Source organism: Tubulanus polymorphus, chromosome 4 (assembly GCF_964204645.1).
Source record: "Tubulanus polymorphus chromosome 4, tnTubPoly1.2, whole genome shotgun sequence".
In the NCBI taxonomy this organism is placed as follows: domain Eukaryota; kingdom Metazoa; phylum Nemertea; class Palaeonemertea; order Tubulaniformes; family Tubulanidae; genus Tubulanus; species Tubulanus polymorphus.
The window spans coordinates 17409733-17427201 of record NC_134028.1 but is presented as its reverse complement, the minus strand read 5'-3'; the positions used below and the strand labels follow the sequence as shown (position 1 = coordinate 17427201).

Below are 17469 nucleotides of genomic sequence, written 5' to 3'. Positions count from 1 at the left end.
ATAAAAAGATTGAGTAATAGACATTCAAACAGTATTATCTAAATTCCACTCCATTTTAAACTCATTCATCTCTACACAAACTCCAACTTGTTGAACGGTCCACTTTAAAATTAGGGACCACTATTCTTGCTCATCTACACACTGGCTACCAATCTAACAAAGGATTAAATTTGAGTGTTTGATGTTATAACAATACCAGACTGAATTATGGATTCGGTTTCTACTTTTTAATTGAACATTTATATCACATATTGGGCATCATTTTTACCAGTATATATGGAATAACCTATCCATATATCATGTTCAATTTTATATAATCTGACTTTTGAGATGTCATTCAATCAATGCATTCACATGCGGTCGTCGCTTTCAATAGCCACCACGGACTGGCTCCTTATTATTTCTTTGGCGATACCATTGGCGGACGATCCCACACGTTTCTTGCTCCAGCCCTAGAATGCTCAATATTCGTCATGAACCCCGATTTGAATTTAAATTCAAAATACTCCCAAAACACGCCTGTTAACTAGATTACTCTAAAACACCTTTATGTGCAAGAATCAGTGAAATTGGCGCTTTATCAGTTGTATTCATCATTCGTACCCACGAATCTCGTGTCGTATCCTATGAATGTGGAAACCCATCCTCGTAAAGAGAATGAATAGGCTCTGTTGCGTTCATATCATTTGATATGAGGCTACGTGTCATCTTCAATTGAAATCACGTTGTTTTTTTTAAGGGTGGGCGAGAATATATTCTTATGTTTTTGTTTCTCTGAATGTTGCTATTTAAGAGTTCAATAATTTCAATCTACCAAACAAAGGATTCTCGGTATGTTTCGTGACATGTTTTTCCATAACCCTAGGAGAGCATTTTAGGTATATTTTTGCGGATGACCGAAAGCTGCTGTCCCTTTCTAGCAATTTGATGATATCCTTCGAAATCTAAATTCTAAAAAGGAATCAGGCATATCTTCTTGTTTGACTAAATATGAACTCAACAACAAGTGACACTCCCTTCAAAGGCGCCAAAGTAAAATCATGTGTCGAGTGGAGATGATATTGTGTCAGAATTTCTTCAAAATCGGAGAAAATTGAATATTTTGAAAATAATCATTTTACATGTATGTTTAAATCCGTTATAACTGGAGCAATTTTCATGAAAAAATATCTATGGAATCAGCGAAATGTAATTAAGAAGAATACTATGTTTAAAAAGTTATCAAAGACATTTGAAAAAAGTTTTCTGAATTCGTCAACTGTTGAACTAGTGACAACCAGATGTGTTCCCATTTAACCACCGACCGCGAGCCAAGTCGATGTGAGATGTGCCCTACACTGAAAATCTCAAGTGCTATACAACCGGTTTTTTAGGTGCCTCTGAATGTCGGCCGTTAAAAAACTGAACAATTCCCATTTAGAAAGGGCCTACGTAGTTAGAGAAAATTCAAGATGTGTATATCGTGTGATACAGGCTCCATATTTCATGTGCGTTTGGAATTTAACCTTGTTTATAACGAAACACGCATGTATGTATGCTATTTTAGATTTAAAAAGAGCGCACGAAAGTGTTTCATGAGACCCGCAAATAACGTCAAGTTATTCATGCATTTTTGATTTATAGGAATAAATTTCGCTTCGAAATCTTTAAATTTCTCAGGTGGATTATTCAATAAATTCACAACAGTCCATTATGGATTAGTTTGACGCCAATCGCTCTTTTAAAGATCTTTCTTTCTCGAAGAACGATTTTCTTAAAAACTTTGATTATGGTGAATCTTGTGTCCGATAGTTAAACCTTCGGGTATTACACTAGAACACAAATTTTTAAAGATATTCATAACATACTGAAGGATATCACAGTTTATACCCGAAGATATGCAGTTAGATAGATCTTTTTGTTTCGACTCGCATGCGACAGTAAAAACGGTATAATAAGTGAACTTCATCATTGATATTTTCACTAATCTACTTGAATTCCAAAAAAGAACTGACAATGAAAAAGGGTTACAGCTGTGACTTATATCACTCCAAATTTCAATTCCTATGAACACTTTTCATATAAAGAAAACTATTAACGAAACAGTTTTTAAAGGCGAAGAATCCGCGTTACCATCGAATTTCCAAAACTTGAAGGAATGGTTAATGCCTCGGTGACCACTGGTCTAGTACGCGGTTTTCTGAAATGAAAGTGGCCAAGTCTAAAGAACAACTATTGTATCACATGATTTCAAATATTAGGAACCCAATGCGTGTAATGATTTAATTAATTGGTATCGCACAGATTGGTTGAAAGACGGGTGTTAGTCACCTTGTGATTTAATTGTTTTTCATGCATCGATTAATTAATCTTATTATAACTTATTTGTAGGCGCTTCCCGCATTTTCTATTCGTTGAGTTTTCAAACGCAGTACTGTTCAGATGATTCGAGTCAAGTAGTAAAAAAGTTTATGTATTAGCATTACTATGCAGTGAAAATAACGCACTGCGGCAAGTGAGGTGCTGTGATCCAGATGTGTAACCCATTTATGGGTAATAAATTTCCATCATGTCAACGCCATTCAAAAACAGTAGCAAAACTTTCTGCTGGTTTCTTGAAATAGCAATACGACGACAAGCACTTTCGAATTCGACCACGATATTTGAGAAGTTTCACTTGGGCAGTGGTGGTCAGTGATGGTCAATTTATGAATTTCAATGGCGAATCCTTTCTAGTTTCACATCTAATGCGGTACCGGTATATCGTTCTTTCAAGAAGTTTCAATTGGTCAGTGGTGGTCAGTGATGGTCAATTTATGGATTTTCAATGGCGAATCCTTTCTAGTTTGACACCATAACGCGGTATATCATTTTCATGTTTGAATTGGTCATTGGTGGTCAGTGATGGTCAGTGATGAATTTGCAATGATGATTCCTTAGTAGTTTGAAAACAAACATTACATGATAAATTTCCGAAATTCGAAGTCAAGTGTTCAGACTCGGGGATATCTCAATTGGTCAGTTACTGACCATCATGGTGTCACCATTGTGGTCTATAGCTCAGATGAAACATGTGGAACCGACGAAGGGGCCCAAAAGCGTTAAGTCATTTCCTGGAGTGACGTGATCCAAAAATGCCCTAACTGGAAAAGGCAGTCTCTCAATTGGATGAAACCAAATCGGACAGGACAATTAAAATTTGGGAAGGTCACAGGTAGTGGTCTCTCTACGAAGCCCACGCGGTGAGCGTATTATTATGAAATCTTTTTTTAAACCACCATGTACCACAAAGTAATCAGCATCGTTGTAAGCACTTGAAACAGCCATTAACCACTTGAAACTGTCAGATCAAACATCATACCGCATCCCCGCAAAGAGGGATGGTTCAGCAAACCGGAGTTTTCATTGGCCTCTCTAGACTACCCCGCCAGTACGGGTAGCCGAGCAAACCGGAAAACTCATAATGTGAAAGATCTACGGAAGCGATAAAGGGCCTCGAGTTGTCGCGTTCCAACTCGACAAGTCGCCATATTTATGTCGATATATCGCGATATATCGCATCAAGTCAACATAAATATGTTGACACATCGTGACGTTTTGACGAATTGAAACTCAGTCGGCATATCACTGGCGTCCTCATCTTTCAGCAACGCCAGTCACATGGAGTCGTACGTGTTCTGCTATCTGCGAAGCGACACGACTGTCACAACCAACCGACGCGCTCTTGCGACTGGCAGAAACTAGTCGCACACAATCGTATTGCAACCGACTTGCACTGAAACTTGCGATCGTGTCACAAGACCAACCTACATCCGGCTTTAAGTTACTGCGGAGCACCAGAAATATCTTTTTTTTTCGTTCAAAAGACCTTTCGCTTGAAAATTCTTTCGTCGGAACAAAATTTATTTCGTTCGAACCAATAATATTCTATACGATTGAACCAATTTGAAAAAATCGTAAGAACAAAGTTGAACAAACTTTTTTTTGTCCAAACGAAAGGTTTTTCGTTCGAACAATCGTTCAATTGAACAGAATCTTTTTTAATTTGAGCAGAATTTTCTTGTCAGAACATTAAGTTTTTCGTTCGAACAAGTATATTGAAAAAAGTTTTTTCTCCGAACCGAAAGTATGAAGTATTTTGTTCAATAGAACAGAATTGTTTTCATTCAAACATTCGTTCGAAACAATTGTTTTCGCTCGACCAAATTTTTTTGCCGGGACTTAAAATTTTTCATTTCAACAATAACATAGCTTTTTATTCGAACACATTTTTTGTCAGAATGAAGAAGATTTTTGGTTCAAGCAAAATATTGTTCGATCTAACAGAATTATTTTCATTCGAACAAGATTTTCTTGTTGGAACATTAAGTTTTTTGGTCGAACAGCGTGTTAAGGTCGATTTAGAAATTTACTCGGTCTGGTATATGTTGGATTACTGTGTATGTCATATGTCAGGACATTAAACAGAAGACAACTTGGGATACTACCTTGCGTGACTCCACTAGTTTGACCGACTTATTCCAAGATGAGGCGTTCCGTTGATTTCGGCTACAAGTTTTCGTTCAGAGATAACTGCTGAGCCATTTTGGCGACCTATCATTGATACTGTTTCCTAATAGCCTGTTTAGTAATGGTTGATGTTGTCACGACCGTTGCCATAATACTAACTATTCGCGACCTTTACCTTGTGTGCAACTTTTACCGAATAGCGCGATGATTGTTTACAGTGGATCCAAGATGGCGGTGCGTTGAACAGAATATTGCCGGTAAAGAAATTAAAACGCTTCCTTTATACAAATTACATGTTTTTATGTACCATTAGCCATTTATCCTCCAAGAACAAAAGATCAATGATGTAGCTAAATACGTCCAAGAGGAAATCCGTGACTATTTTGTGTGTTTTAATGGCTTAAATGTGTGTCGGCCGTTTTGCGTAGAAATTTTCTGAAAGTTAAATTTCGGCCAAATTTACGTCGTTGTTTTCCGGCGATCGTTCGTCAAATACTATCCGGTTTTACTTTTAAAAAGGCCTTAGTATCACGTTTGTCGAAAATATAATGAAATATCGTACTTTATGAAATATCATCCGTTTTTATGTAAAAAATAAATTCAATTTAAATTCAAAGTTCATTTTATTGATGTCAGTTTTCATAGTCCATTTGTCAGCCGAATTTCAAATCCACAACACACTGGACGACTAAATTGTAATGCCCCATACTTTGAGAATTATATACCACTGACTCATATGCCAAATCTAAGCCTATTCGTAATTTGTTTCTGGTTCTGAGGCCTATACAAGTAAGTACCAGCAGCAGGCTATAAAACCGATGTATTGCTGGATAAAAATTGATTTGTGAGTGTGATTTTCCATGTTATTTGTCATATAATTTACGGCCTTTTTGTTTTTTTTCCTTTTAGACCTAGGCTATATTCTGTCGCCACAGTGGACTGTAGACGTCGACTAGTGCCATCTTGTACCATTGTATCTACTGTTTTTTTGTTGTATCGTTAAGGTATGTTCTGTATAATAATTGATGATTTAACAATATATTAACAGATTATTGCTGGATGCAAATTGACCAGTGACCATGAAATATTTAGAGCCTATTTGCTTTTTATTTTAGATCCATCACCAACATTTTACCATTTAACCCGTGGTGTTTTCTTGTTGTATCATTAAGGTATGTTCTGTATTATTATTATCATTATCATCATCTTAGATTTTTCGTTGTCTCATGACTGATAGGTATAATGCAATATCAGATTTTATTGTCTAAATAGCACTTAAAATGCGTTAAATCCAGCCAGGCTGCTCAGAGCGTTTTACCTTTTCGGTATTATTACCCCGGCAAATTCTATAATCTAACATGTATCAGCGATCTCTCCCTGGCATGTATGATTAGTGTAAAAAATCAATGCGAAATCAAAAAGCAATGTTTTTCCTTTCAGATGTCATCTAAAGGTGGAAGAGGAAAGCGAAAAGGATATTTCGGTCGAAAGACTCAAGCCTCAAAACAGAAAATTAAAAAGCTCGTAGAATCAAGTAAGTATATATTATAATGTTGTCATTGTTGAGAGTTCTAAATATAGGTCTAAATTATACACAACTTTTGGAATTATACATTATTCGTCGGTATATTTTAGATTACATAAACTAAATGCATATGTATGTGGATAAAAATTGACCTATATATTAAAAAGAATTGTGTTAAGACTTTATTAATTTATTAATAAATATATTAATTGATTTAATTTATTCTCGTTATTATTTATATGTTCTGGATGCAGGAGGAAAGGAATAGGGTCATAGAATTTTTTTGGCAAATCCTCAGTTTTATCAGGATTTCAAAATACTGGGGCACACTTAAAAAGTAAAGTGGTTCTATTCAGCCAAAAAAACCTGCAATTATTAGAAAATCGAAGAATTCTTAGAGCGCTTTGCTCAGAAAGAGAGTGACCCCTCAGGTATCGAGCTGCACTTTAGTTCCGAGAAAGCTATGTATGGAGCATAAAGTTGGGAGTTTGGAGTTAATCATTGTTGGAAGAGAGTGATGGATTCATTTATTCCACAAACTGGATATGTAGGAGCCATGGCAACCTTTTGTCGAGGTCAAAAGGCTTTGGAGTATTAACAAACCCACAGACAGGTGTAGTATTTCCTTGGGAAAGTAAGTTTAATTTAAACATTATTAACACATACTAATACTATCCTGATCCTGCGAGTCTGGTAAGTAGTCTGGTAACCTAGCCCATGATTTAATGATATGAACTATAGGCCCATTTCTTGCATAGGAAATCACAATTATATTTCTATAAAGCATGATAGAATGATTCTTTTCAATTTAAAAGATATTCGTACGATATCGTGTCTCGGTGAAAGAAAGAAATGCCTGAAAGAATTCCATTTTAAAATTATTTTCATAAGGATCTGGTAATAAACAACATGACACACATAACCTACTAGGCAGCGATGACCAAGTGGACGATATTCAAATGGAGTTGCCAAACAGTCCGGAACCATTCACTAGTAGCAACAGCACAGAAAGTCTAAATAGTCCAACACCATCATCAACAACAGAGATTTCATTAAGAAAAAGAATTGAAGAACTTGAATTGAAACATGAAAATTTATTGGCTGAAAATTATCGCATAAAGAACATATGTACTGACTATAATAATTGTTAATTCATCAGAAGATTATATAACTGGTCGTGTTGCAGCAACAAATCGTACTGCCAAGTTTTACAAGGTCGAAGAACCAAATACCAGTTCATCAAATTCTAGTCGACAGACTCTTGAGAAACGAGCAGCAAAAATAAAATCTTTTATTTCATCAATTTCATCAAAGTCTACCTGTGATGAGGAAACAGCCACAACAATAGCATTTCTTTTAGACAAGGATGCGCAAAAACTTGCGCAAATTGGTAATCAGTAAATCAAAGATCCTTGCTATGCCAAAAAAGCTCAATCCTCAAGAAGCTGTTGACCTTAAGCTGGATTTAAGGCTTACGCTTAGTAAGTTTTTGTTATTAGAAAAGAAGCTACGAGATATGAACATCAATATTTTTCCATCATCAAATAAGATCAGAGCCGAAATAATTTCTCGCAGTAGTAATATAAGTGACAATATAGAAACTGGGCAGTTAGAATTAATTGTAAATCAGAGAACTCTAGAAAGAAAGCCAGTGGCCTATGTATCAATTAAGAATATCAAAATGTTTATTGAATCCAAAATTAAGACATTGATAGATAGCAAGAAATTAGACCTGAATAAACAAAATCCAAATTTTCATGGGGAAATTTGGATAAAAGTTGGAGCCGACAAAGGTGGTGGGTCCACTAAACTTGTATGCTCAATAATCAATAGCACTGTAGCTGATAGTGTGGATCACACTGACATGTTATCCTACTTTGAGGCAGTGGACAATGAGGAAAATCTGACTAAAGTCTTCGGTCAAATTTTCAGACAGATTTCTGAGATCCAGAACCTGAATCCCAGGGGAACCAGAATCCTGGACCTGCAACTAAAAGCATCAGTCGAAAAATGATGTGCGATATAGAGAATCTGGATCACTTAGTTCCACCTTCATTGCACATTTCACTCGGTTTAGTACTATTATTTTTCAATCTGCTGGAAAACAAGTGTCGAAAATGTGATAATGAAGGCTTAAAAGATCGAAACAATGAATTATATGAAAAATGGAAGAGCCAGTCTGCAGCGGTCTGTGCACTGGAGGCGGAACTAAGTGACACACAGATTAAAATCGACAATAAAATCCAAATATTAGACTTACTAAAACAGGCTCAAAAAAAAGGTAGAGCTGTTATATCATGCCAGGCTAAAATATGTGTCATAAGAAATGTGCCAGGATCTCCCCCGAACGATTTCAAGGAGTGTGAAAGTTGTGAAGCATTATATCACAGTCAGTGTGTTGCAAGTTTTGGATTTCAGGCAGAAAACTTTATCTGTCTGGAATGCAAAACTGGCAACACACTGTCTGCTAACAAGATAGTAAAACACTTCACCTCCGAAGTAGAAGGTTTAAAATCTAAGAAGGCTGTGTTAAAGTCAAATATAAGCATCAAACAGAGTGAACTATCCGAAACCTTTAAGGCTGTTAATGCATCCTTTGGGCCGGTTCAACATGGCTTAAACGAAATTTTAAAGAAGATCGGGGTTGACCGTCAGGCATACCATTCCCAGAGTTTTGTAGGCAACCATGTTTACAAAATTCTGCGAATGAATGCCGACGTCAACAATCCAGCTTTATTGTGTAGTGTTTTAAAAGATCATGACCCGGACGAATGTAATAAGTTCACTAAATTGTTCCAGAAATTCAGCAAGATAGCATCACTTTATTCTGCATCACGCTTTCTATCTGCGACTGAAGTAGAAGATTATTGTAAAAAGGTTTCGAAGTTCGGTAAATTCTTTGCTGAGAACTTTCCTAATGTAAATATAACCCCCAAGCTTCATACGTTACTGCACCACACTCCGGCATTCATGAAATGTGGGGTTCATTAGGATTATTCTCCGAACAGTCCTTGGAATGCAAGCATGCCAGTGTTAATCGCGACAACCGAATATATTGCACGATACGCGACAACGTCCGCCGATCAAAATTACTATTCCTGAATCAGGCGTTGTACTCGACAAAATTCAGTGACGTTGATGAAAAATTAATGAAACGCAAATGTCCTTGTGGTGGGTTTTATCATTATTCTTCTGAAACCTCCGAGCGAAAGCGCTTGTGTCAACAATGCAACAAGCCTGCTTAAACCTACAATGACAATTAATCAACGTTAGTAAAAAGTATGTGGACGAGATTTCATCATTTGAATATGGTATATTGTGTAACAGTTTTTAATGTTAATTTGTTTATCTAAGTTTCCAATAGCATAGATGAAATGTAGAAACTATACATCACTACTGATAAAGAGATGATTGAATAAATTAATTATTTCATTGATCTATGCCATGGATATTTTGGCTAATGGAATTTTGTTGTTTTCTCTATAATGTATTCAATGTCAATGTATTCAATGTCAATGAATGAATGTGTATCAATGAATTATAAGTATACATTTTTAAATTAATACATACGTAATAATGGAGAATATTTGAGTCTTGTTCTTGGAATGCCGAGGGCTATCATCAATCGCCGACCCGGACACACTGGGCGATTTTACCCGCCGACGAAATCGCCCAGTGTGTCCCCCGCTTAACAAAGAATCCTGAAAAGAAGAAAATAACACGACAAATACATTTAATCATAAAATGAATGAATATGTATCAATGAATTATAAGCATAACTTTTTGAATTAATACATACGTTATAATGGAGAATATTTGAGTCTTGTTCTTGGAATGCCGAGGGCTATCATCAATCGCCGACCCGGACACACTGGGCGATTTTACCCGCCGACGAAATTGCCCAGTGTGTCCCCCGCATAACAAAGAATCCTCAAATGAAGAAACAAACAGGAAAATTAAATTTAATCATATAATAATATTCAGTTTTCAATTTGATTGTTATAGGCCTAGGCTCATTTGGTTTTATCCAGTGATTTTTTAGGGATTAATCAAATCTAAATGTCATGATCGCCAGTCGACAGAAGTAAACACCCATCAGACACTAACGACGGCGTCGACGAGAGACAGAGCAGCAGGAGGGTAAGGGTAACAAAATGTAGACATTCCTCATAAAAAGCAAGGGTACATTTGAGGCATGCCAGCAAGGCCTAGCTCTAAAATAGGACAGTAGACTATAGTAACATTGCTGACAAGTAGCAAAGTGAGATCTGTGATGTACATCCACTCAAAAATCCATTGTGGATGGCTAAAACTGACAAAATGTGTGACCAACCCCACATATAATATATCATATGAAAGCTAATTAAAGTTCCTGCACTAATATATTGCCATGCTGCTTCTATTTGCTCCGTGTAAAGAGAAATAAGTACATGTTTTTCCAAATAACCAATTGTTAAATTAGATAAAGTAACTGCTAACGTTAATTTTGAAATATCATTTATATCAAATCTATCAACATTAATACTTCCCATTTTGAATACAATTTTAATACCATTGTATATCCAACAGTTCTAACTGATAGTAATGCTCCATTATATAAACCAGTTATTATCCACTTATTATCACTCATTCATTAATAAAAGAAATCACCTTCTTCAAAATATTTAGTTAACTTAGTTATAATTATTTCAACATTTATTTCATTACTACTTTTATGATTATCATATATTTAGGGTTTTCTGTTATTTCACAGAAAACCCTATTGATATCCGCGTGATTATTATTAGGGTTTTCTGTTATTTCACAGAAAACCCTATTGATATCCGCGTGATTATTATAATTATTATTTTCTTCCACACTATTTTTACCAAAAGAACATAGGCTTTGTTACCTTACCACTGTTTCATATACAATCCATATAATATCGTTCAGCTCACTGAGATCTACAAATAGCCCGCGTGTTTTTTCACGAATCATCGTTACAAAAGCGCTGTCGGGCCGTAAACATCGAAAATTTAGCCCCATTCAATGGGGCGACATGTTTTTCGAGTCGTCATCCCGAAATCAACCCGCAGTTCGACTGTCACTTCGATTATCAATTCAAGTATAAATGAACTAATTTATTGCCGCAGACTTCAAATTCAGTCGCGGTCTTCAAACGGTGATTTTAACAATAGCCCATTTTCCTCATCAAATCATATTACCGATACACTGGAAATTTACTACTTTAGATTTTAAATGCACTGTCGAGCCGTAAACATCGACGAATCGACGTGTGTTACTACATCGTCGTTCCGGGGATCAGCTGCGAGTTTCTCCTCATCATGAGAATCAAATCGAGTACACATTAATTTATTACTACCAGTGATTTGGCTGCGGGTTTCAAGGAGTAAGTTTAACAATACCTATTTTTCTTTACCGAATTAACCGTGTATTTACTAAGATAAATCTTTAGTGTACCGGGGAATCGTAGGCCTAAACTAAACACGCCGAAGAGATATAGCGGAGAAAAGCTGTTATGTCGACGAGGTATCAAAATAAAAGAATATATTACTTTATTCGGCCGCGGGCTTCAACCTCTATATCAGTAATAGGGGTTTAGTTGTTCTATACCAAAGGTCGAAAGGTCGAGCCCGAGAAATTTTCCAAATGTTAAAATAACAATAATTTCTACTTGAATTAGTCGCGTACACTCCTAATTCAAGTAGAAATTATTATTATTTTAACATTTGGAAAATTTATCAACCTCAACCTCTCAACCTTTGATATAGAACAACTAAACCCCTATTACTCTATCTAATCACAAGCCTCATAATTTACAAGTCTCAACACGTTGAGTATTCCCTATTACACTGGCCAATCACAAGCCTCATAATTTACAAGTCTCAACACGCAGCTTGGTTTTCCCCACTGTTGAGTAGTATAAATAGGCGGGACTCACACGCGGTAGGACTCATACGTGGCGGGACGCGTTGAGAGGTAAGTGTTATGTTCAATGTTAATAAAAAATATAGTATTAAAATGGAAGCAAATAAGTACTACTGTCCAACATGTAATATCGATATAGATAAATCCCAAAAAGCAAGACACAATAAAACTAAAACACATTTAGAGAATAAATTGAAACTAGAATATGAAGATGATATATTAGAAAATAAATTAGAAGAATTAAAGGATGAAAAAGAAACATACAAATGTGATACATGTAATCAATCATTCAGTGATAAAAGATATTATAAAGAACATTTAAAATCTATAAGTCATATTAGAAATAAGAATAATGATATTTTAGGTGAAGATTATTTTGATAATGATAACGATAAGAAACAGAAGACAATTAAAAGAATAAAAAATAAATCAAACAATAAAAGACCATACATGGAAGATGTAAGAAATTATATTAATTCATTAGATAATAAAAAAGATATAGAAATAACCGAAGCATTTAAAAGTGATAATGGTCCAGCAGCTATCGAGTTTAAATTTCATAAAAGTAAAACAATAGAAGAAAATAAAAAACATTTAGAAAATATGAAAGAAATAATAAAAATAATTACAGATGTTGAATATCCTAAAATTAGTATATCAGTTAAAGTAAAGTTTATAAAATCTGAAGATAAACCAATATATAATATAAATTCTCATTCACAACATATTATATCTAAACAACATATAGATGATAAATTAGATAAATGTTATAATGAAGTAAAAACTAAAATAGAAGAGAAATATTTTGAAGGATCTGGTTTAATATTTGATGAGATAATATTTATAACTTTACATGTTTATAACACAAAATATAATAAGTTAACTAAATCAAAACCAATAGATGAAAATAATGTATCATATTATAAAGAACCAGATATTGAAGCATCGAGTTATATCAAACTACCATTTAAAACTAATGCTGTTATAAACGTACAAAATGAAGATGATAAATGTTTTCTATGGGCTATAATAAGTTGTTTACATCCAACAGAAGATATTACACATAGTTTTAGATTAACTCATTATAAACCATTTGAAAATAATTATAAGATAGATAAGTATCCTGTTATAATTAAAGACATCCCAAAGATAGAAAGAGATAATAATATAAAGATAAATGTATTTGATTTAATCAAATTACCAAATACAAAAGGAAATAATATTAAACATTATACATTAGAACATTTATACCTATCAAAATATTATGATTCAAATGATGTTATAGATATACTATATTATGAGAATCATTATATGTGGATTAAAAGAATTGATTTATTTTTTAAATCAGAAAATGATTTTGATAATAAAATATATCTATGTAGAAAATGTTTACATAAATTCAGAACTGAAAGTGCATTATTAAATCATAAACAATTATGTGAAAATCATGATTATTGTAAATTAGTTTTACCAAATGAAAAGGATAAAATTTTAAGATTCAAAAAATATGATTACAAAAATAAAGTACCATTTGTAATATATGGAGATTTTGAATCATTAAATAAAGAATTAACAGATAAAGATAGAAAAGATATATATTATAAAAGAAAGAAATTAAATTCTAATGAAAGTGATTATTCAGATGAACCACCAATAACAAATACTATTAAAAAGATTCATCAATCAGCTGCTGCTTTCGGGTTATATATTAAATCTGATTATCCAGAACTAATTGAAAGTGAATATTATCATTACAGAAATGAAAATGTTATCAATCATTTTTGTGACTTATTAATTGAATATGAAATAAGATTTAATGAAAAGTTAAATAAAAATATAGAAATTATAATGACAGAAGAAGATAAAGAAGAATTTGCGTTTGCAGATAAATGTTATTATTGTAATCAAGTATTCTATTCATCTGATAAAAAAGTAAGAGACCATGATCATTTGAATGGAAAGTTTAGAGGCGCTGCACATGAGAATTGTAACTTACAAGCTAAGAAAATTAATTTTGTACCAGTTATATTTCATAATCTATCAGGATATGATGCACATTTATTTATCAAACAGTTATGTCATAAAATAGAAGAAATCAATAATGAAATAGAAATATTAAATTCAAATAGATCAAAAGATAAAATACCAACTTATAAATTTAGAATGTTAGCTAAAACATCTGAGAATTATATATCATTCCAATTTGGTTGTCTAAGATTTATAGATTCATATAGATTTTTAAGTAGTTCATTAGATAACTTATCAAAATCATTAGTTGATGATGAATTAAAAATATTAAAAGAATATTACCCAAATAATGATGATTTCCAATTAATGAGATATAAAGGAGCGATTCCATATTCTTTCTATAAAAATCATAATGATTTTAAAATAACTGAATTATTGAAAGAACAATTTTATGATGAATTAAAAAATGAATATGTTAAAGATGAAGTATATAATAGAACATTGAATATTTGGAATCATTTCAAAATAGAAAATCATGGGCAATTAGTAGATTTATATTTAAAATCAGATGTATTATTATTAACCGATATATTCGAAAGGTTTAGAGATGTAAACCTAAAATATTTCAATATTGATCCTTGTCATTGTTATTCATCACCGGGATTAACATGGGATTGTGGATTAAAATTTACAGATATAAAAATGGATTTGTTAACAAATATAGATCAATTATTATTATTTGAAAAATCTATAAGAGGAGGTGTTTCAGGTGTATTGGGTGATAGATATTTCAATGTAAATGATAATCCTGGATATAAATTATTATACATAGATGCAAATAATCTTTATGGTTGGGCAATGATGGAACCACAACCTTATGGGATGTTTGAAATAACTGAAGTTTTACAAATTGATAAATTTGATTGGAAGAAAAGAATCCTAGATATTGCAGATGATTCAGATACTGGTTACTTCTTTGTTGTAGATTTAGAATATCCTGAAAATATTAAATTCAAATCTAGAAATCTAGCTTACTGTCCCGAACATAAAACTGTTAAACATGAAGAATTATCAAATTATCAAAAAAGAATTAAACCTGATAATCATATTCATACTGAAAAGTTAATGGTAACTCAAGAAGATAAATATAATTACGTTGTGCATTATAGAATGTTGAAGTTTTATTTGAGACAAGGAATGATATTAAAAAAAGTACATAGATATATTTCATTCAGTCAATCTAAATGGTTAGAAAAATATATAGATTTTAATACTACACAGAGAACTAAATCTAAAACTGATTTTGAAAAAGATTTTTTTAAGTTAATGAATAATGCATTCTATGGAAAAACATGTGAAAACATAAGAAATAGAAATGATATTGAGTTAGTTAGTAATGGTAAAAGAATTAGACATTTACAATCGTATCCGAAATTTATAGGTAATAGAATATTCGATGAAAATTTAGCAGCAGTTAAATTAAAAAGAACTTCTATGAAATTTAATAAACCGATTTATGTTGGAGCTGCAGTTTTAGAATTATCAAAATTACTAATGTATGAATTCTATTATAATATATTACAACCTCATTTTGGAGAAAAACACATAGAAATCTTATATTTTGATACAGATTCTTACATATTAAAGATAAAAACTGATAACATAACAGATGATTTAAAAACATTAAAACACCATTTTGATTTTAGTAATTATCCAAAAAATCATGAATTGTTTACCAATGATAATAAAAAAGTTCCTGGGAAGTTTAAGGATGAATTAGGTGGTGAAGAAATGATAGAGTTCATAGGTATTAGATCTAAAATGTATTCATATAAAACTAAAGAACATGAAGCTAAAAAGTTAAAAGGAATAACCAAAAGTGTAGTAGAAAAGAATATTCATTTCAAAGATTACATCAATTGTATATTTAATGAAGAAGTTAGAAAACATAAGATGAAATGTTTAAGATCTGAAGATCATGAAATGTATATTGAAGAGATAGAGAAGATAAGTTTGAATCCATTTGATGATAAAAGATATATTTTAGATGATGGAATCCACACAGTCGCCTATGGTTGCAATTTAGATGAATATATAAAATTCAAAAGAGAAGAAACAAAAGAAAATGAGATTATGAAAAGGATTCTAGCGTGTTAATCAATTTCAATAAAAATTTGTATAATAAATGGAGAGTAAACAAGTACACAGTGAATTCTTAGATAGAATTAAAGATACTTCAAGCGTCAAATCTGTAGATTATAAATTTAAAAAACTAACTGAGTTAACAATTCACAAGAAATATTTAATTACTAACATTGAAACAATTACTAATAAATATGGAGATAAATTAGTAATTCATTTAGAATATGAAGGATTAAAAGGAAATAAATATAAATTCAGAACTTATTTACCAGATAGATTTCATAGATTATCAAGTGAAGATCCAGAAGAATTATGTTCTGGAGATTTCTATTTCGTATACAAAGGTAAGAATGAAAAAGGGCACCACGATATTGATTTTGAATGAAAATATGTAAAATAAATGGTAGAATTAAAAGAATACAGAATATTTGTAGATTCTAGAAAACTTACAAATTATAAATCTCATAATTTATTAGTACAATTAGATAGAGAATTCAAGAATTGTGTAGATTTAAAATTAGTAAATATAAGTTTATGTAATTCTTTTTATAATATATCGAATAAAACTATTGAACATAATACTTTTTTAATTCATATTAGAAATATAAATAAATGGTTTCATCTATTTCTAAGACCAGGATTATATAATTTAGAAACATTATCTCAAGAAATTAATCGTAGAGCACGGTTGAAAATTAGAAAAGATGATAAATTTTTAATAAGATTTATAAAAAGTGATAGCTCAAATAGAATTAAAATAAAGGTATTTGATGAAAGTCAACATGCATTTATGGTAAAAAAACCTATAGCTAAATTGCTAGGAATTGAACCAGATGTTGTTACAGTAAACGTAGAAGGTATTTCAAATATAATACCTTTTACACATTTTTATATTTATTGCAATTTAATTGACCCAACAAAAACATTTGAAGCAACTAAAGATACAACATGTAATTCTAGTATATTAAATATTTTACCATTAAAAAATGTTAAAGAATTTGGAACGCAAATGCATTCCTAGTTTTAATAATTTTAGATTAGAAATTAGAAATCATAATGGATACTTAATTGATTTAAATAATTTCCCTGTAATTTATGAATTAGTTATAAGATGTAAAGAGTAATTTTTTTCACTATATAAATGAATATAACTGTTGGACCGAGTATATGTTTTGGGTTTGATTTTAAACATGGTAAAGAAATGAGAATTAAACTAAATGATGTAATTACTGATATAAAAAGTAAATCATTTAACAATGCATCAATGATTGATAAAGAAAAGTATAATATAGAAAAAGTAATTGATTTAATTAAATCACCTTTAGAATATTATGAATTAAATGAAGATGGAATTATTGAAGATATTAAAAACATATTATCCAAAATATATGATAATCATAAAACTAGTAATAAAATAA

General features: G+C 31.9%; 1 protein-coding gene across 1 annotated transcript; it reads left to right on the top strand.

The window, feature by feature from the left end:
* Window positions 1-8023: 8023 nt before the first annotated feature.
* Window positions 8024-9004, top strand: LOC141904351 (uncharacterized). Its single transcript, XM_074792936.1, has one exon. It carries the CDS (start codon window positions 8024-8026, stop codon window positions 9002-9004), a length of 981 nt encoding a protein of 326 aa, XP_074649037.1.
* Window positions 9005-17469: the final 8465 nt, after the last annotated feature.

Excerpts from the sequence above, each read along its gene's own strand:
- LOC141904351 (XM_074792936.1), top strand. The coding sequence starts at position 8,024 with ATGATGTGCGATATAGAGAATCTGGATCACTTAGTTCCACCTTCATTG.